This window comes from Manacus vitellinus, unplaced genomic scaffold (assembly GCF_001715985.3).
Source record: "Manacus vitellinus isolate BGI_N305 unplaced genomic scaffold, ASM171598v3 scaffold_13_pilon, whole genome shotgun sequence".
Lineage (NCBI taxonomy): Eukaryota > Metazoa > Chordata > Aves > Passeriformes > Pipridae > Manacus > Manacus vitellinus.
The window spans coordinates 17,601,094-17,622,338 of NW_021938999.1; the positions used below are offsets into that span (position 1 = coordinate 17,601,094).

Genomic DNA, 21,245 nt, shown 5'->3' on the forward strand with positions numbered 1-21,245 from the left:
TGGACGTGGCACTTATGGTTTAGTCAACAAGGTGGTGTTGAGTCAAGGATTGAACTCAACGATCTTGAAGGACTTTTCCAACCTTAATGTTACTATGAAATCCTCCCAAAATTGCCCCAAACCATACGGATTTGAGCTCAGATCCCAAGGCTTTTGCACTAAATCCACTCTGCAGGATGATGTCCAAAGAGAGCATGTTGGGGGTATTCAAAGGCCAGCAGCACCCGTGTACTGGGTTAGGAAAGATGAATTAAGGACAGAAATTCTGTGATAGGTGAAGGAACCAAGAAGTTTCAGCAGACAACAGGGAGAGGTGCTTCACTGAGCAGTTGAGATGCTCTGCTGAATAGTTGTCATCTGGCATGTGTCACATTAGACTTTCTTGGTTTGGAGTTTTCTAACAAACACCACATTCCTAGCCCAGGCATGCTGTGCTAACTCATTCTGAATGCATCTGACTGCGTGATGCTCATGCAGAGGTGTTCCAGGGGAGCCGGAGCAACGAGTAAATGACAGGAGCTGGGGAGGAGTTTGTGGGCCAAGGGGGTTCCTCTGTGCTGCTGCTTATCCATGATGGAAACAGGGAAACACCTTATGCCCATCTTGGCATGGGTGTGAATCTGTGGGCAAACATCAGGACGCTCTGTTTCACATTTTCTCTTCTTCTGGCTGCTAACTGCCACTGTGGCCCAGGCTAATCACAGAGCAGCACCAAGTCCCCCACTCTCCATCTAACTGGAGTAACGAAGTAATGAGCTTGCCAGCTCCTGTGACTTGGTTTGCAAATCCAGAGACACCTTGCAGCTCAGAAATCTCAATCCCACCCCACAGAAATATTCTGGCCCCTTCCTAGACTTGATTTTAAATCTGAAATGGAATTAAATGCTTCTGGCTCCTGTTCCACATCAAGTCAGGGTACTGATTGTGGGACACACTGCTACACTAAGAATGTCCTTTGTTAAAACAGTGGACAAGTAGCATTTCATGAACCCTCAGCAGGTATGCTGATGACACCAAGCTGTGTGGTGCAGGTGATATGCTGGAGGGACGGGATGCCATCCAGAGGGACCTGGACAGGCTTGAGAGGTGGGACCATGCAAACCTCATGGAGTTAAGGCCAAGTGCAGGGTCTTGCACCTGGGTAAGGGAAATCCCAAGCACAAGTACAGGCTGGGAGGAGAATGGATCGAGAGCATCCCTGAGGAGAAGGACTTGTGGGTATTGGTGGATGAGAAGCTCAGCATAACCTGTCAATGTGCACTCACAGCCCAGAAAGCTCTACCATGTCCTGGGCTGCATCACAAGTGTGGCCAGCAGGTCGAGGGAAGTGATTCTGCTCCTCTACTCCACTCTTGAGAGACCTCACCTGGAGTGCTGTGTCTAACTCTGGGACCTCTAACATAGGAAGGACATGGACCTGCTGGAGTGAGCCCAGAGGAGGCCACAAAGATAATCAGAGGGGGGGAATACCTCTCCTATGGAGACAGGCTGGTCAGCCTGGAGAAGAGAAGGCTCTGGGGAGACCTTAGAGCATCTTCCAACACCAAAGGGGCTCCAAGAGAGCTGGAGAGGGACTTTTTATAAGGGCATGGAGTGATAGGACAAAGGGCTTTAAGCTGAAAGAGGGTAGGTTTAGATTAGTTGTTAGGGAGGAATTCTTTACTGTGTGAGTGGGGAGGCACTGGAACAATTTGCCCAGAGAAGCTTTGGGTGCCTTGTCCCTGGAAGAGTTCAAGGTCAGGTTGGAGAGGGCTTTGATCAACCTGGTTCAGTGGAAGGTGTCCCTGGTTCCTTCCAGCCAAAGCCTTTCTATGATTCTGTGACTTTATGTAGTATTCAGTCACCCTAAAACACAAGTAAATTTTATCTTTCATTCAAGGGAAAACAAAGGGGATGCATTCTTAAACCTGTGCTCGTTAGCATCTGCTGGCTGTACTCACTTGTCATGGCAGCTCATCTGCCCTCTGGACTGCATTTAGTGATGACAATAGGAAAATAATCCTCCCTGTTGTATGGACAGTTCTCAGTGTATTGTGATTTTATTCTTTGGAGTTCCTTGTCCCTCCTGATTTGTACTATTAGACCTACTATATTATCTTCCTATGAAGACCTACTTCAGCTAATGCCCATGTTTTCCTGTTAGTATTCCTGTGCTAAGGTCCCCTCTCTTTCTGAAACCTCTTAAAATTATTAATTTTGACTCAATGAATGAATAAGTAATTCCTCCTTTGGCCTTTCATGTGGATTTTCTGTGTTTTCTTTAAGGTGAATGCTCCCCAGATGAAATCAGCTCTATTATCATTCTATTAGTTTGCTTTTGGCCCAGTAGCATTTCCATCAGGTTTTGATCATTGCAGAATCCATAACTGTCACAAACCTCCCATAATAAAATTGGACTCAGGGTAAAAAAGCCCATAAATCCTACTGTCACAAGGAACCAATTAAAAGCCAATAAAATATTGCATCTGCTGGGAGTGCTTCTAATTGATGAAGAAGGTTGCAAGGAGGCTGATGAATATCTCTTCACAAAAGATTTTAGTCAGCTCTTGCTTTACCTGAAATTATGGATGAGGCTATAATTACAGCTATATGAGCTGCAACAGAAAATAAGACTCCAGAGTCTACAAGAGATAATTAGAACAACAGTGACAACGAGTAAAATAAAAAACTCACTTTAATTACAGTGGCAAAAAAAGGATTGTTTCTCCAGGTATTGGTAGCTGAGAATTCACTGACAGCATGACATGAAAAAATATGCTGAAGGAAGGTTTTCTTGGGCCCAAGAAACAGATATTTTTGTTGTGTGTATTTTAATAATATTCATCTGTTGAGTGCAAAACATAAATTTTACACTATTGAGGCCTTTGTTTTGAATTAATCAGCTCTAGAGTAGTTTCTATTTCAGGTTTGAAGCAAAATAATGACTAAAATATTGTCACCAAACTTTTTATTTCTGTGACTATTTTCTCCTCTGTGATTCAGATCTTCATCCACAGCACAAGTTGAAGAAGCACTTATTTATGGAAGTGGGTTGACAGGAGAATTTGTCACATACAAATTCTGAGCACTGGAACAGTTTACCCAGAGAGGTTGTGGAATCTCCTGCCCTTGGAGATATTCAAAAGCCACCTGGACACAATCCTGAGCACCCTGCCCTAGGATGACCCTGCTTAAGCAGGGAGGTCTGACTAGATGACCTCCAGAGGTCCCTTTGTAGCACAGCAGTGGCAATTGCTGTCTCCATTTCTGGTGTGTGTGGAAAACAGAAACACCAGATTTTAGGACTAAAACTATTGTTAAGAAGTAATAAAATGATATTAAAATGTTGAGCTTTGATGTTCAGGTTGTGTGCTCATCCTTCTGAACACCCAGCTCATGATTTTGGTACTCAGAAGGAAGTGGACTGTCACCTCTCAGTGACCCCAACAGACCTACCATAGAACAAGATGGCACAGATTTAACTACTGGATTGTATTGAGTCCAGGCATATTTGCTTCCCAAGATTCAGTTTTGAACAGTGAAGGAAAAAGATAAAGATTTTTGCAATCCTGTATCTGCAATCCTGTTTCAGCCTCCAAAGTATTCATAGGCATAGATAATTTTATAATTGTTATAGATTTATTTTGGGATATGAAAATCCATTATAATTTTTTAAATTAGGATACATCCATCTCAGTGCTTTCTACCACAATACTGTACAGGTTCAAATTATTTTATTATAATAAACAAAAGTCAAGACAACACCTTAAAAATTAAGAGTTCTATAAAACCAAGTGACTTGAGTACATCAGGAGCTACATGTATCAGACCTAAATGATCTGTTTTAAACCTTACCCACATCTGGCTAAAGCAAGAAGTTACATAAGCCATCAAAAATTTAACATCAGATTAGTATGGTCACAAGGGCAGCAATAAAACTGCCATCTGGAGAAAGAGCAGGGTTCACTTCAAATGCTCAATGAATACAGCACTACTCCATTTTGCTGAAAGCTTCTCAAATAGCTTTTTCATGTATTACTTTCCTGGTATATAATATATGAGAGAGAAACAGGCTCACTGTTCTTAGAGTTGATCAGCAGATATCCCATCGCTCTTCTGACTTCAGTGAGTCAGCCTCATTCTGCAGGGCAGCCATAGGGCAGAGCACTTCAGGGGAATGTTCCTGAAAGGTTTCATAGCAGCAGACACACTGTGAGTTCTGTAGCACTTCCATGTTGTTAACCTATGAAAATTCTTTCCCTAAAGCAGATTACAAGAAGATTAGTGACTACAGGGCAGGGGAAGAGTTTTACTGTTTTCCCACTGAGTTAAGGAGAAAACCCCCGAAAACCTCCTTCATAGGATGTAGAATTGAGCATTATTTGAGCAAGAAGTAAAAAAAACCCAAAGTATTTTGCAGGTGAAATTCCAGAAGACGAAGAAATGGAGGGCAGCACTCAATTAATGCAGTCCATAACATGAATCTGCAGTGTGTCCAAATCAGGTAAAATTTCTTCACATTTGGGACATGAATATATTGAGATATTCCGCTGCTCTGGCCAGTCTTGACTACCAGTTCCTGCAAGCAGAGAAGATAAATGATTACCTGTTATATTACCTGATTTTGCTCTCTCCAGCTACCCAGTTTCAGAATGGCCACAGGGAGGCTGCTTGCAGCCAAGCAAAGCTGGTTTAACCTGAACACAGCAGGGCTTGGCCCGTGAACTGGAGAAGGTGCTCACAGTACCTCTTTGGACAAGGTGAGGTGAGTGTTCCCGATCCGGCACTCTGGCTCCGTGGCGATTCTGCATCTCTGCCAAAGAGCTTCTGTGGAGAATAAATAAGGTAAGGCCTCTGAAAATAGACTCATGTCAGCTGGTCATGCATTTAGTTCACAACTGCTGCTCAGAAACAGGATCTAGAAATGTTGCTGCTTTGTGAGATCATGCCAGGGTCCGGCTGAAATCAGGGTCACGCAACTGATACCAGCAGGATGTGGACAGCCACACACCTAGGGATCTAGGGCACACTCCTCTGGAAAACTCTGAGGACCTCAGCTATTCAGGGCAAACTGCAAATCTGATTAAAGCAGAAAAGCAAGTTACATCAGAAAAAGGGCTCCGTATACAGGTAATGTGAAATGTAACTTGATTCAAGTACCACAGTACTTGAAACAGTGTATTCACTTACCACTGCCACCTCCAGAAGCGGCAGATATCCCTGGCACACAAGCAGCAAGATTAGCTGCAGATTCACTGCTAAAATTGAGGCCAGAACCCAAGAAACTCACATGAATCAGCAGCAAGAATTTAGAAAGCATGAATCATCCTAGAGTGAAAACTTGCTAAGGCACCCAACTAAGAACTAACACACCTTACAGAGATTCTACTAAAAAAATTAAAATAAGAAGTCTGACAATTAATTCTTCTCCTCTTTTAAAATTCAAATTAAGCAAGAAATGTCTGCAAATTTATTTGCCTTTCTAGTGAGATGCTATCAAGACAATGTTGGTCAACTCCAGTACACAGAGTAACAGGACAGTCCAAAGGCAGCTCAGCCAAAGTCTGTTCTCACCGGCCAAGATCTTCAAGGTTTTGCTGCTCCTTTAGCAGGTATGCCAGCTGGACAGCCAACTGCTCCTTCTCCTCGTGGATCTTCTCTCTTGCTGCCCTCTCAGCATGGAAATCAGAACAATAAACCTCCATCTGATCAGAGAAATGAAATCATGCTGAGAATTTGTAACTTTGACTGAACCATATTCATATATGACAAAATCACAAAACTGTGTCATAGCCTGCATATACTCAAGACACAGCATATACTCAAGACACCCACACGCTGCAAAGCCAAGACCTGCACTACTCACAAGGTGAAGAAGACTCAACAGTTTCTGGATTCTGTACAAGACACTTCAAGTGTCTCACCTGGGGACACTGCTATTGCCTCTGCTGTACAGAGGCAGAAACGAGGCACAGACAAGCAGTGAGGACGTGATTCAACCAATGACACTGACAAATCTGTAGCACAGACAGTGGAACCGGGCCAAGGTGCCAGTTCCGTGCCTTAAATGTGAAGCAACCCCTTTTCAGTCACTGTTAACACATGCTGGTTTGAGTGAAATCATCCTAAAACATATGCAGTGATTCTTAAGCCAGTGGTTTTAAATACACATCTATTCCCAAATTCTGTTTGTTGTGCCAGACTCTAGCATTCAGTTCCTCTTGCAGAGACCTAGGATATGGTGATAAAGGCTCTGCAGGTACCTGCAAGGCAAGCCAAGTAAGGGAATTATGCTTTGGAGTTGAGGAAATGTATTCAGTATTCCAGAGTAAGCCATCAAATACCTCTTGGTTTCTGAATATTGGGTGGGGGAAGTAGCCAGTTTCTGAAGAAGAGTTGATACCTGAGCACGGAGCACAGACATAGTTTCAAGGTCCTCCTCTTGCTTAGCAATTATCTGCTTCATTTCATCTATCTGGAGCTGCTTTGCAGCAAGAGCTTGTTCTGCCAACTCCACCTTTGCTTTCAGTTGTTCCACCACAGCTTTATCCACTCTGTCCAGCTGCAAAGAAGAACTCATTATGAGATGAACTCCAAATATGACCCTGCTCGAAGTAAAAGTTTGCTTCTTCCTTCTCCTGCCCTTGAAAAACTTCCAATTTTGGTCATCAAAGGAACTTGGATTAAGACATCAGTGGTGACTGATATTTTATCTTAAAGATTAGTTATGAGCTTTCAAATTGCATTGTATCAAGTTAAAATAGAACTCCCTAATGGACACTGCAAAGGCTGTTTTTTCCTAGTTTCCAAAAATTTACAGAAGAATCTGGCACTTCCATGGAGATTCAGTTAAGAACAAGACCCTACTGTGGCAGGCATTCTATTGAAGAATACAAAAATGTTTAGAGATCTACCTTCCTACACTTATAGACAATGCTGCAGGAACACTGATGTGTCTTTGTCTATCACTACTCTCTAAGGACTGGACTATGTACTGCACTGGAGGTTAGACCTTACCTGAAAAACACCATGGAAGTTACTGATATGTGGATAAAGTTTTCTCTAACTGACAGCACAGGATCTGTGTTTATCACAGCAGTTCTGCTATGGTGCATGTTACTATGTAGAAGGGATGACAACTGGCTCCTGCCCAAATTTGATCCTGGATAGATTCTCCCATCCCTTCCCGCTCCTCTCTAATAAGTTATGATTTCTTCTTGTGATGAGTTTACCTCTTTGAGTTTCATTTCATCAATTTGTTTCATTGCCTCAGTGAGTTGAGGAAGAAGTTTGCTATATGAGTCCTGCAGGCTATTGTATCTTGCCCTGTTTATGACAAGAAAAGAGGTGAAAGTGTGAAAAACTTCATTCTTTGAAATCTATATAATGTTAGAACTTAGAAAAAAGCCACCCCAGCTCCTTGCAAATCTGCATTTCTGATGAAAAAAAAATCATGATCCATGTCTCAACATCTTTCTTCCAATGAACTGTGAGCTCCTCTATCTGTGGATTGAGTGTGAACGTACGTCCTTACTGATCATCTGCCTTTTGTATTGAAGAATCCATCACCCAGTATTTTTAAATCAAGCTCACAAATTCTGTTCAAAATGTAACACCTCTCTTGGGGAGGCATCCAAGTCTTGACTCAGAGTGCAGGAGAAGACAGACTAGACACAGACTCCAGAGATAAGGAGCAGCTTCTCCAGCAGCTGAAGACATGTCCTTCAGGAAGTTCAGCTTCTCTGAACAGCTTGGACTGACACTTTCACACTCTTTACACAGATGCACATGAAAGGGAGTGGGGAGCCAAGGGAAGTCTCTCTACTTCAGCTTCACTGCACACTTCCCTCTCCTACTGCAAACATATTGTAGTAACCATAGACCTTTTCATTAATGTCACTTTCCCAGCACTGTCATCACCTGACTTGTCCCTGCCCTCCAAGATGTGTCCCCATTTACCCCCGCTAGTGAGTGGTACAGCTGTTGTCACTCCTCTGCTTCCTCTACTTGTATGTTATACCCTGTTCTATTCCACCTTCGACTTTGTGATTAAAGGAAGATGAAAGTCCGAGCTGACAGCTCAAGTATTCCTAAGTGAGGGGTTCAGCAGATGAAAGACTACAGTCTTCTAGTTCATAGGCTACAAACATAACATGGTTTCAAAGGCTGCAGAACACAACTGCAGTATTTCCAATTCAATTCTCCTTTGGCCAGGCTCTCTTGGACTTCCCTTCCTCACTGGCAACACCTTCCTGGAATACAAAACCAAGTCACACTCACTTTTCTTCATGTGTCTTGGCTTGTTCCAGCTTGACCTCTGACTGCATGCTCTCCACCTGAAGTTCCAGCTTCTTGACAGTGTATATTAGCTGCTGCTTCTCCTCCAATTCTGATGCAGCAGCCAAGCTTTTTCTTTCCAGTGCTTGGCACCTGACAGAACAAGGAAAACAGGTTGATCTCTCCTGTTCTGGGTTTGGCACACTAGGCATATAGCAAAAAGAATCCTTGAGTGGTTCACTTTAAAGGCTTATTTTGATGAAGAACATGGAAAGACAAAGATCAATCTGTACACAACCAGCAGAAAACAAAGATATTGAAACCAACAGTTACTTTCTTACTACTATAAATCTCAAAAACCTGGAATTTGACAGAAAACTAAGCAACTAAAGTGAGAGTCTTGTAACCACTTTTATAACCTACACAACTGGTCTTCAAAAGTCAAGATAGTTCATGTGAAAAAGGTCATAACCAGGTCCCTTGGCTTCTTCCCCTAACGCTAGAACAGGGATTGATTATGTGAAGTGGTGAACAGGAAAAGATTTGCCTTTACATCATAAAAGGTTAAAACCCAAATCTTAAATTTCAAGGCACTGAGGTTCTATTTGTGGAACTAGGTTGGCAGCTCAGATTTTCTGACAATTGCTGTATTTCTGTACTTTCATCTCCACTTACAAAGCAAGAGCAATCTTTTACAGTATTTCTATGACACAGACATTTAAGTTGATATTTGTAGAGCTGGTGAGCTTCCCAAGGTGGGTGTTTTCTTACAAATATGTACTGAGTGCCACGACAGAACTTTTGTTCTTCTGAACCTTACTTTTCTTGAAGCTTCTTCTGAATCAATTCTGCTTCTTTTAACTTCTCATGGGCTTCCTGAAGCTCCTTAAACAGAGCACAGACTTGCAAATTCAGGGCTTCTACTTCACTGCCAACCTTTTAGGGAAAAAATAAGGAAAATTTCATATGGACAATTCAAGATAGCAAAGCTGCAGGCTAAGAGATCTAAGCAGGAAGTTATCAATCTTTCTCTAGAGAAAACAGACTAAGTCAGTCTGCACCATTACACTCTACACTCAGTAATAAAGCCCCATCTACAAGGCTTCACAATTATTCCTAAATATGACAGAACCCAATTTTGACTTAACCCTTTCATAAATTCCAGGTAACTCAAAGACAATAAGCAGCAATAAGCAGCCTCCCAGGGAGGGCAGAGTGGTAACTGCAGTGGTGCTTTCAAATGACTCATCTCTGGAGACCTGGCTGAGTGTCCAGCTGCTGTCTGGCAGAGGATGAGCTCTAGCCTCTTCTCCCCCAGCCACTCTCCAGACAGAGACAAAACAGGTTTGAAAAACTTCTTCCTCTCTCCCAGGATGTCTTCGACTGCAGAGCCCTCAAAAATAGCCCACACTGCACACCCCCATAGTTCCAATAAAGATCTATGTTTTACAACAGGGGCAGGTAACATGAGCTGTGCTGAGCAGAGCCTCTGCAGAACCCCAGCAGCGCACATGGAATCAGCTGCCATCACAAGCACATGAGTGCTGACCTCAGTATCAGCACTTCCATGAGGAGCATTTGGCTCAGGCTGTAATTCAGGCAAAGCTGAGATAAGAACACTAGAAAAAACTAACCAAGACATCATTTGCTTTCCCTAGAAAGGGCATCTCTTGGCCTGACTGCAAACTGGTCTCGTTTAACCAATCCAGCCCTGGTCTAAAATACTTGTCTTGGCCTTCAGAAGAGCACAGATCTCCAGCAGATCCCACAGCATGTACCACCTCAGATAACCCAGTCTACCTCATATATAAGCACTCTTAGTTGTCTGTATTATGCAGTTGCACTGAACTAGGATGGATTCCATGGCTATGGGAGAGAGGTTACAGTTGCAGGCACATACATTTAGGTGTCTGACTCTGGAGCTGAATCTCAACTCCAACATCCCTTCAAACCCTTACTTTACAACATGAGGACTGAGGTTTTGCCTGAAACTTTGTCTCAATCCAAGATAGTTATGCCCCCCCCCATTGCAATACATCCCACTAAAAACACAAAAAACCCTAAACCAGGTGCCACATGGGCTCCATATTTAAAGTCTATTTTAAAGTATGCTGTCATAGGATTCTGATCCAAAAGCTGACCTAGGCAGCAGCCAGGAAATTCACCCAGTCTGGACAATTTCTGGAGCTAGAAGTGTCTGCATCTCTCTCTGTTTGCTGGGCATGGCCAGGGTAATGAGGTATACCCGCAGTTATGCCATGCCTCCTTAATTCTTGGTCATCAATCTCACCCCTCTGGCTGGTGTAATTTGGAACCACCTCTAAGCTACATATTGGAGAGTTCAAAGTTCACTTCCATTCCCTGTGCAGGATAATTGCCCCTTGTTCCCTGGATGCAAGTGGAAATCTAGGCCCTGAGGCTGCTGACCTCAACAAATCAGCTGCACACTGTTAAATCTTGGCTCAGGAGGACAGGTACTTACAGCCTCTGAAGTCTCTTCTTCCTGTTCAGTTTGTGTCCCACTGTCCAGGTAGTTGCTGGTTTCCTTCTCCAGCTTTGACAGTCTGGAAAACAGCAGGAATCAACGATGATGTATTTGGCCTATGTTTAAGGTGAGATTGTGACTATTCAAGGATTTCATGCACGTGATGTACTCTCTAACATCACAGCCATAGATGCGAGGCAGAATGGAAAGCATAGACATGCAGGAAAGTCTGCACAACCATGGGAGTTCCTGAAGAACACAGGACACTGAGCATGCACAATTAATTAAAATGGATGTGTAAGTCTACAGGTGTAGTGAAGGACATTGACATTCAGTCCAAAGGGATCAATCTTTGGTACAGTCCAAAATTGCCAATCCTTTGGAAATGGGTCAGTCTTTTTGCTGAATCCAGTGATTAACATTGCCTCTCTTTTCCTGTGGCATTTTCAGAGGCTGAGGTTTCTAAGAATCACTTGGTTATGGCTCATTACCTCTTCTAGGAAGACCACGTAGAATCAATTACTGTGACACCAACCTTTCATAACAGATCATGTCCAGGAAGTCTTACTCTCTCTGTGAAGTGGGGATCTGGAACAGCTACTGCCTGGGCAATTTGCCACCCCTGAGCAGTTGTGCTGCTATAACTGAGCTGGGACAGACCCTCATACAGATCTCACTGTGAAAACTTCCTCTCTTAAACAAGTTTGGAATTAAACTTACTTTAGACATTTCTAAGGAGCTTTTGCAAGCTCACCAAATGCAGCCTGCCAGTATCACGAAGAGGACTGTGATCCCTGTTTTAGATATAGTGATGATTCATGCAAAACCAAATAACTATGGAGAAATGAGTGGAGAGAACATCCTCAACTAGTCATCATATAATTCTGACATAACCTGGGGAAAGTTCAAACTCAAGAGGCAATGAGTAAATTTTTCTTGAACTGTGACACTACAGAAAATAAAAATAAAACAGAAATTCTTTTGCTCATGTAAGTTTATCTTTTTGCTCATGTGGTTTATCTCTATAAGAACTACCACAACATTAAGTTATTACTGCTGAGTGCTCAGGAAATTCCCCACCCAAGTCACATTGTTATTTTAAACCTGTCTCTGATCAGCCAGAGGCTTGGTAACTGCAGTAGCCCTGAAAGAAAACAGCTTTAAATGTTACAGTGCACCTACTTCATACCTCTCTCTGTGATCCTGCAGCTCCTTCTCAAGTTTTTCCCTCTTCTGAGTTTCATTTCTAAGGGAGCACAGCAGCTGGCTCACAGTTAGCTCCTCGGACTCCAAATTCTTAGATTCATCTGCAGATTTGCTCCTGCTTCAAATCAAACCAGATACAAATAACAACAGCCACAACTTTACCAGAGAATTCCCTTATCCCTGGGATCCAATTTGAGATGCCACCATTTCACAGAGTGATGAAAACCAGTGCTCTGAGGAAAGGGCTCATTCCCAATTCCCAAGAACCAAGACCACCAGCCACAGCCCCTGTGTGTGCAAATAAAGGACTCAGACAGTCGCCCTTCCAGCTGAGGGAACAATTTAGTATTTAGCAAGGAAAGCAAAAGCAGTCACGACAATACAAACCCCAACACACTTATTCTGACCTATTTTGCAGCTCTTTCTGCAAAGTGCTGCTGTCTGTTCCTAGAAATAACACTTTTTTCCTCAATAAAACATGGAATGTTTCTTATCTCTGTCTCGCTCCCTTTCAGGAAAAGAAAGCATCTTCCACTAAAAATGGTCATCAGAAATCACCTTCTTTCTCAGAGATCTCTTCAGTGTTTCACCTCCCTCACATCCTATAGCTCTTTTCAAAATGACATTAAAGTGTCATTCAAAATGACTGTAAAGTGAACCAGAACAAACACAAAACTCTGAAAAATAGCGTAGGTGATAAAACACTATTACCTCCATTTTTATGTCCATCTAGACAGAAAGTCAAAATCCCCCAACTATATGGTAAGATAGGCAGGATATATACTTTGTACATTTTAGCAGCTCAGCTGTAAAACAGCGTGTGGTTAACACTTTGCTTTTGTAGTTCACAACAGAAAGCAAAGCAGAGTCTTCTCTGTGCTCCTGAGAGCTGGAAATCTTTGGTGAGCAAAATTCAATACCCCAAAGAAAGTGTTCAGCCAGGATATTTTAAGTAAATAACTTTTATCAGGGGATTTTTAGTGCAGTTCTACTCTTACAGAAATAAACCCGTCCTGGGTGGATCACATTTCCCTGAAGGTGTTAACAGCACCAATCTAAGGTTTCAGTGCCGGACAAAGACACATGGTGACACTGGAAATATTTTAAGAGGTATGTATACTCCCTGTTCTTGTAGATGTGGGCCAGATACTCATCCAAAGGTAAGCAAGTCCCACAGGGAATGTGTTCTCATAGTAAATGTTCTCACAAGCCACCACTAACAACAAGCTTCATACTTGCAGCCTGGGCTGTGGTCAGCAGCTCTCTCAGTTTCATCCACAACTGTAATAACACCTTTTTTTTCCCTCCCCCTTCAACTTCTTAACTGCATGCTGAGGGCCGAATTTCTTTGTCATTACACTGTTCTTCCTTGCTGATGTAAGGAGTGACAACTTGGGCATGGAGCACAGCTTTCTGGCCTGCTGTGTCCTTAGCATTTTCCATATCCTTCCCTTTCAAAAGCAAAGGCACAAACTAAGTACAAGAGTTCAGCCAAAACCAACTGGCTGCTAAACTGGGCAGTATCCAAAACGGAAAGTTTAACAGTATCAGATGTCTATGTCCACAAGGAGTAAAGGTTCAGCCAGGGGCAAGAAAGTCCCTTGTTTCCTGGAGCTGATACAAAGATCAAATTTTGAGAAGTAACCTAAACAGAATGCTGGTATCCTAAGCCTGGTAACCTGAAAAGCAAGGACTCTTACACTGTCAGCCTACCCCATTGTGATACACTTCATACCAAGCACACACAAACAGGACAGACAGGTTCAGATCTGAAAGACTGCAAGACCTCTGACTCTTACCAACATAAGTATAATTGGGTAGAGCACAGATACTCTTAGATGGTCTCCAAAGGCTAGGAAGGAGTCCCTGCAGCCTCTATCTTTTTCTGTATGGCCTTCCTAAAAAGCCCAAAGAGTTGGCAAGTCAGCATGTCCATAAATGCCTGGCCAACTGCCTCTTGTCAGCTAGTGAAAACTGGGAGGAAAAATGTCAGAGAATTGAGGGTCTTTCCAATATGGCAGGAAGACTACTGCAATGGAGGGATGCAAACTCACAGAAAAATAGAATATTCTAGTGCATTCCTCATAGAAAGAAGTTCCCTCACACTGACAACAAAACATATTGGAGAAGTCTGAATCACATGCATTACACAGGAACCTACGTACATGTAGACAGCAACATTCCCGGTCGTTTCACCACCATTCTCTTGATGTTCCTTTGCAGTTCTATTTATTTCTCCTTCCTAGGAAAGAAAAAAGCACTATTAGCTTGGTATTTGGACTAAGCAGGGCAGAGCTCTATTTGTTTGAGTTAAGGAAGGAAGAAAAACAGGGAAAACTACTATCATAGCAATATAGATAAATAAAAACCAAAACTCCTACAGATCATCTTCATGTTTGGAAATTCTTCACTTCAAAAACTTCACATGCCTTTCCCTGTATCTCTTCTGGACTGATTAGATAAGAGACACAATAATGAGATTTGCCCTTCTCCTTTCATCAGCAACTTCCACGGCCACTCTCCCCTATAGAGATGACTGGGCACCACACAGCCAACATCACTGTAGGTGATTTAAATCTAAGTCTAAAAATCATTCTGCTGCCTCCTAAAAGAACCACTCTTCTTTCCCACTACAAACCTCACTCCTTGACCTTTGTAGCCCAAAGGAGAATCCTTCCAGCAAAAAAAAAAAAAAAAAAAGGGAGAATGCATCCCTGAAGGTTTCCTCCTGCAATCTGAAGTTTTCTCTGACAACTCCAAACAAATTTTAATTAAATTCATCTAACTTCTTGTTGCATGTCTCCTTTCCAGAAAGGGGATGTGGGGGTTATAGGGATAGCAGAGGCTTGCATTTTCACATTTCACAGTTTGCCTGTGAAGATTTTTCAGAAACAATAGTAGAAAAAGTACATTTTTGTGCCTCTAGGGAATACTCTACAGTTTTGCACTTAGTTTTGTTTGCCTGCATCCCTACATGTCTGCCAGCAGAGAGACCCATTCTCAAAAGAAAATGCCCCCGTCTATGCACAGGTATTGCCCCTTAACAAAACACAGTACTGATGTTCCCAGAAATTCCAATTAAGACAAGACTTAACATTTTTAACTACTCTGAAGTAATTTGATGGACCGTGTTGGTTTTTCCAGAGAATATTTTTAGTGCAATAGAGGCTACCTATGAAATTAATTTACTTTGAGCATTAAAGTGGAAGGACAAAAAAAAATTCCAAGTCTTTTATCACTACATTTTGTAACACACAAGTGCTCCACAGCAGGCAATCTAAGAAACCAAGGAATCATGGAATCGTTTAGGCTGGTACCTGGCTGCAGGTTACTGTGTTCTTTTTATTCCCTTTACTTACGGTCATCCCAATCTCCACGAAGGAATCCTCTGCTGACATGTTCAGCTTGACTTGCAGTTCTGAAATGATGGCAACCAGATCTGCCTTCTCAGCCTGGAGCCGCTGCACCTGGGATTTCAGGTTCCTCACTTCCTTCTCGAGAGCCACGCAGCCCTCCTGGGATAAACAAACCCTGCATCAGCCACACAAAAGGGAACACCAGCCAAGCAGCACAGAGTCTGAACACAACGGTGTCCTGTATCCCTTCTTCTCTGTTTAGGCTTGTCTGGAAAAGCCCATTGTACACGTTTTGGTTCTCCAAACAGCAAGAAGTCTAAATTGTGAAACCGAGTTAATCCAACACTGGGCATTGTGCTTCTGGAAAACATGGGACTGGTTCTCCAAATGCACAAATAATTAGGACGTAAATTTTTCCCTAAATCTATACCTCTCACTACTACATAAGGTATCAGCCAACATACAGAATTATTGTCCAGAATTGCTGTATTTTTTCACCCATATCCTTATTACTCTTTCCCAAATCTAACCAAGATTCTAGGGAGAAAAGACCCATGGGCAAGGAGCTTTACACACACCCCCACACACCATTTTCAGTCTTTCCCCACCATACAACTTCTCTGTACCCCATCTCTCCCTGATTTCCTGACCTTCACACAAGGTCCTGTATCCCTTCTACAAAGTCTCTCTTCCTCAGAGATTCTCCCCAAACTTAATTCCTCCTTCCAATAATGACTGTCTCCTTCACTTTCTTCCTATTCCCTTTCCCCGGGATCCTCAAAACCCTCTCTTAAACCTCTACATAACCAGCAAGTCTCATTTTTTTTCTCACTTTTAAATGTCTCTTGCCATTATGAACCTTTCCCTGTGAGTTTTTTTTCTTTCTCATTTTGTAATCTGAGCCTTCCAACTCCTGATAATGCCTTTATTACACCACATACCATTAGTGTAAATTCTGGACAATTCCTGGAGTTTGAATTACATTCTCACCTATGATTATGCCAAATCTCCAAACTCTCTATGCTGACAGTGTCTCTCACTCTACCTCCTGACTTGCTGCTGCCTATGATTTTGTGCTTATGCTGTAAGAGGATTCAATCAAGAGTCAGCTCCAGTGAAGGAGAGAGATGTTAGATTCTTCAAGCAGGTTGGAAAACTCTGGCAATAACGTGCTTTTAGCATTCCAAGAACAAGAAGTTCTACAACAGACAAAAGGAGAATAAATCCCCTACTTCCCCTTAAAACAATATTCCAGATTTATGAAATCCTGAGTTTACCTGACAATCCTGAAACACAACTTTCAGCCTGTAAAGGTTGTGCAAGTGATACTTACACAATCACACTATTTAAACACGACTTTCTCCCCCCTTGTAACTTCTGAGCTTATTGGCCAATTTTGACTTACATGCTGAAACATTTCTTACAGAGCTCCATAAAAAAGGCAGGAGAGGAAAAGAGAGTCTACTAGTGACTCTGTTAAGAAAAATCCTAACACACTCATCCTTCATCAAGTAACACAGAATCCACATGGCTCCTGTAGGTACCAGGATGCATCAGTTTGTCTCTATGTGGACCTTCTTGTTAAATAACTTTTCACATGACCATGTGGGACACAAAGCAGGTTTTGTTTAAATAGGCTTTGCCACAGACACCTTCAGCACCACCTGCAAAATGTTTCCTGGCTGCAACACAACCACCTGCAACATCAGAAATGATGTGTTACAGAGCCAAAAGTTGGACAGAGGGAGGAAGCTCAGTCAGACTCAAATGGGGCAGCAGAAGCACAGATCTAATCTGAGCTCAGTAAAAGAGCTTCCATAAAAGAAGACTGATATAATAAAAATAGATGGCATGTCATTCTTTTGTTTACTTGTCAACTTCTCCCTGGAAACACAAATACAAAAAGCAATTAAATGATCATGAGAGACAGATAATCTAACAAGCAAAGGGAGGGATAAAGTCAAGAGATATCCAAGAGTAAACAAAATAAAGAATGAAAAATTAGCAAGATATGCTGATTTTTTACTCCTTATGTCAAGAATGTTAATTGTTTATTAAATGTTAATGAAAATGTAAATTATCCCAGGTGTGGCATAATTTTCAATTACTACACTCTGAGAGGCTTCACTTTATAAAATAAGTTACAGCTAAGGATAAAAATGGAGATGTTAACCAATTTCCAAGTTTCCCAGTGACATGAATCATAAAAGAGAGTGAATGCTCCAGACTTTCAATTCAAAAGCGTGTCAATCCAAACAATTCTTTATTTACCATTTCAGCTCCTTCTTCTTTTTCCTTCAAGCTCTGAAGTTGTTGCTGTAGTTGTTCATTTTCAATGCACTTGGCCTGCAAGCACTGCTTCGCCTCCTTAAACTTTGACTCATAAAATTCTCGTTCTTCCTTCTGCTTCTCTCTCCAGATGGAAAGTTCCTCGTATCGGTCCTTCATAGCTTGGTTATGCAACTTCATGGCTTCTAAATGGTAGCCAGAGACAAGACATTGATTCACATTAATACTCTGTCCATGAAACAGCAGATTTCCACTACACTGAGCTCAGCATTCCTCGGTATCAAATGGGTTGGCAATAATTGGGTATGAAATGTGAACCTCCTCCTCACATACCTTGAATACCAAACCAAAACTAAACGTCCCATAGTCCCTTAGCACTATAACAAATAGCATTAAATCCTCTCCTGAAATCACATGCCCACACTCTCTGACTTCTTGACTTTTCCCTAAGCCAAGAAGTACAAGTCAAAAGCATTGTTCACAAGAGGTACTTGGTATTTTGCTGCGCCTCTTATTTACATGATCAACCCAAATGAAGCTGCTGAACTGAGCTTCTGAAGCTACTGAGACTTGGCAGGGAAAACAGGCAGCCTAGACTGGTAAATTACTGCATGGAAACAGATGCTATCAAATAAAATGTCTCAAATATGCCCAACAATGCTCTACTTGAACATTTGGTTAAGGCTTGATCGCAAGCATTGAAAAAATACACCAAACAACTTAGAGCCCAGTTATTTCCTCATATGTAACAAAGTCAGTGAGTAGCATCAGCCTTACTATTACAAAATGCTTACAAGATTTTTAGGCAGAGTCAATGAAATTATTTCAGACTTGCTTTGTTTAAGGCAAACAACTCAAAGCTGGTTGCTTAAAAATATTTTATACTTATATTTTCCAGTAACTTCTATCATGTCCTGATGTCATATTATAAACAGCCCATAAATCCTTCAGGTTATGTAAATAATTGTAATCTGGAGAAGGATTCTGCAAGTTACGAGTTCCAGCCGCTGTAAATATGTCCCAGAACATTATCTTATATGATATAGAACCTTTTAGCAAAATACCAGACGTACTTCTAGAAAAAACTTTCCTCCTAGATACCCATGAGACAGAGCACTGGGACCAGGTCCTAAAATGATTCAGGAAGAATTTAAACAATAATGTAAAATCAGAACACAGGAGATATGTGACTTCATGCTCTGCTGTCATATAAACAGTGCGATACCTCTGTCTTTTACACAGAAAACTCACAGATCCCTTAGGTTTTATTCCAATCATTTAAAGGAAGAAATATCTGGCACCTAAATTCCTGGGATCCAGAAACAAATCTATCTCACCTGAAAGACTCAAATTATTAGGAATTTTCGGGGAAAGCTATTAGTTTCTCCCAGATATACCCTGCCACAGCCATCACTTCTTTTTGAAGTACAGAAGGTGCAGTACCCACCCCTCCTGATGCAGCTATGACAAAATGTTAGTCTGTAATGAAGCCAACAGTCTCACCATACAAACCAAAAAAGCTTTTAGAGGTTGATGAGCAAAAAGCATATCATAGGAAGAGATTTTTCACCTCACCTCATAAAATACACAGCGCTATACTGCTTATATATCAAATTCTAAAGCAAGTAATTGGGCTGTTCTCTCCCTACTCTTCCATACCGATTCAATTTGATTCGTGAGTCCTATCAACTGGCCCTGCCACTTGCAGAGTCCTTTATACAGTGAATACTACCCAGGTATAAAATGTTATCCACCAAGGGCAAATGAGCACAGAATTCATAGTCACAACAACAAAAAAAAACAAACAACCCTTCAGATGAGTCTTGGGGCTTTTGCATTTCAAAACCAGCTCACAGGTGCCTTCACCTTTTAACTCGTTGTTCTCAGTGATTAGTTCTTTCATCTGCTGCACCATCTCCTCTGGGGTGTAGGTAATAAGGGCAGGGGCAGCCCCACTGTCCACTCCGTTTTCCATTTTACCCTTGGGATGCTCTCCATTTTCAGCAGGACGGCCCTTCAACTTGCTGGACATCTCTGAAGCAGCTACTACAAGGTTTGGAAAGAGAAAATTCTCAATCCCTTGCTCAATTATGAAATAATTATAATCATACATTCACTGTACTATGACAAGCAAGGTTTTGTGTCTTGTCACAGCACACAGGCACCTTCAATCCCTCTGACCCCGTACACCAGAGTATCCATGAGCCTCCATAAAACATTAATTTCCCACGGGGCTAAAACATAGGATCCCCAAGACTGCTCTCGGGCTAACCAACCCTCCCTCAGGAGCCCATTCCTCTGGGAATGAAACGAGACCTCCTGTCTCACCCTTTCCCTCCCCAGCTCTGACAGCACCCGGGCCCCGCCGCCCGCCCGGCCCTGACAGCGCCCCGGCGCTGCTTTTCACGCCCACATCCCATTTCCGATGATTTTTAACTTTCATTTTCGCTTCCTTCTCTCCTTTTCCCTTTCTCCGGCATAACCCGGAGGGGTTCCCGGGCAGGCTGGGGTGCCCGCCCCCGCCGCTGCCGGGCACGGCCAAGCCCGTCCCCGGGCCGGTCCGGAGTCGCTCACGGGAGCCGCAAGCCGCTGGCTTCTCCGCTTGCCCTTCACTTCCTCCTCCCTTGCGGCAGGCCCACCCCCGATCCGCCGAGTCACCGAGGGCGAAGCCGGTCACAGCCACCGCCGTTCCCCCCGCTCCGGGCTGGCCTGCGGGGAATCCTTCTGCGCTGCTGCACTCCCTCACGACGCGCCCATGGCGGCGGCGGCCGACTCGGCTCAGCTGACTGACTGACTGCCCGCCCGCGCGCCCGCCCGACGCCGCCTCCGCCTCCTCCTTCTCCACTCCGGAAGGGGATTTCCCAAGCCCGCGGCCTTCCAGGTCTTGGGCACGCGGCGTTTCACTTCCCCTCACACATTCCCCGCGGCTAAACCCCGCTCACGCCATAATCCTGAGAAGGCCAGGAATTCGCATAAGCCCAGGCGGGGAACCGGAGCAAGCAAAGTCGTGTGGGGAGCATTGCCCCCCAGGGGGTAGAGCCCTGCGGGTCCACGGAAAGAGGAAGACTGGAGTAGATGAGGGATCAGACAGCGGCGGCAAGAGGGATGATGAATCGCAAAATCATCGTATCAGTTACGTTGGGAAAGACCTCTGAGATCATCCGAGTCCAACCTGTGACCCAACACCACCCTGTCAACCAGACCGGGGCACTGAGTGCCGCGTCCAGTCTTTCCTTAAACACCTCTAGGGACGGTGATTCCACTGCCTCCCTGGACAGCCCATTCCAATGTCTAATGACCCTTTCTGTGAAGAAATTCCTCCTAATGTCCAAACTAAACCTCCTCTGGTGAAACCTGAGGCCATTTTCTCTCATCTTGTTGTTGCTTGCCTGGGAGAAGAGCCTCATCCCCACCTGGCTGCAGCCTCCTTCCAGGGAGTTGTAGAGAGCTATAGGATCACCCCGGACCCTCCTTTTTTCCAGGCTAAACACCCCCAGCTCCCTCAGCCATTCCTCATAGGACATGCGTTCCAGACCCTTTCCCAGCTCCATTGCTCTTCTCTGGACACACTCCGGCACCTCAATGTCTTTTGTAAATTGAGGGATCCAGAATGGGACCCAGCACTTGAGGTGTGACCTCATCAGTGCCAAGTA

The 21,245-nt window shown here is 43.2% G+C and overlaps 1 protein-coding gene across 3 annotated transcripts; it reads right to left on the reverse strand.

Annotated features, from left to right (window-relative positions):
- Positions 1 to 2,656: 2,656 nt before the first annotated feature.
- Positions 2,657 to 20,384, reverse strand: OPTN (optineurin). 3 transcript variants are annotated; one of them, XM_018068138.1, is made up of 14 exons: positions 20,333 to 20,384; positions 19,459 to 19,639; positions 17,575 to 17,777; positions 15,307 to 15,462; positions 14,113 to 14,189; positions 11,931 to 12,062; positions 10,739 to 10,820; positions 9,077 to 9,192; positions 8,260 to 8,409; positions 7,212 to 7,305; positions 6,383 to 6,541; positions 5,554 to 5,684; positions 4,727 to 4,806; positions 2,657 to 4,558 (listed from the first exon to the last, which is right to left on the reverse strand). In XM_018068138.1, exons 2-14 carry the CDS (start codon positions 19,622 to 19,624, stop codon positions 4,437 to 4,439), a joined length of 1,668 nt encoding a protein of 555 aa, XP_017923627.1. In that variant the 5' UTR covers positions 19,625 to 19,639; positions 20,333 to 20,384; the 3' UTR covers positions 2,657 to 4,436. The 3 variants fall into 3 exon arrangements, with proteins under 3 accessions (XP_017923627.1, XP_017923625.1, XP_017923626.1); XM_018068136.1 differs by having other exon boundaries at positions 11,931 to 12,065; XM_018068137.1 differs by lacking the exon at positions 20,333 to 20,384 and adding an exon at positions 20,232 to 20,249 and having other exon boundaries at positions 11,931 to 12,065; positions 19,459 to 19,638.
- Positions 20,385 to 21,245: the final 861 nt, after the last annotated feature.

Excerpts from the sequence above, each read along its gene's own strand:
- OPTN (XM_018068136.1), bottom strand. The coding sequence starts at position 19,624 with ATGTCCAGCAAGTTGAAGGGCCGTCCTGCTGAAAATGGAGAGCATCCC. Across the intron at positions 10,821-11,930 it reads CTGCAGGATCACAGAGAGAG|ACTGTCAAAGCTGGAGAAGG; the intron begins GTATGAAGTAGG and ends GCTGTTTTCCAG. Across the intron at positions 8,410-9,076 it reads CAGAAGAAGCTTCAAGAAAA|GTGCCAAGCACTGGAAAGAA; the intron begins GTAAGGTTCAGA and ends TTGTTCTGTCAG.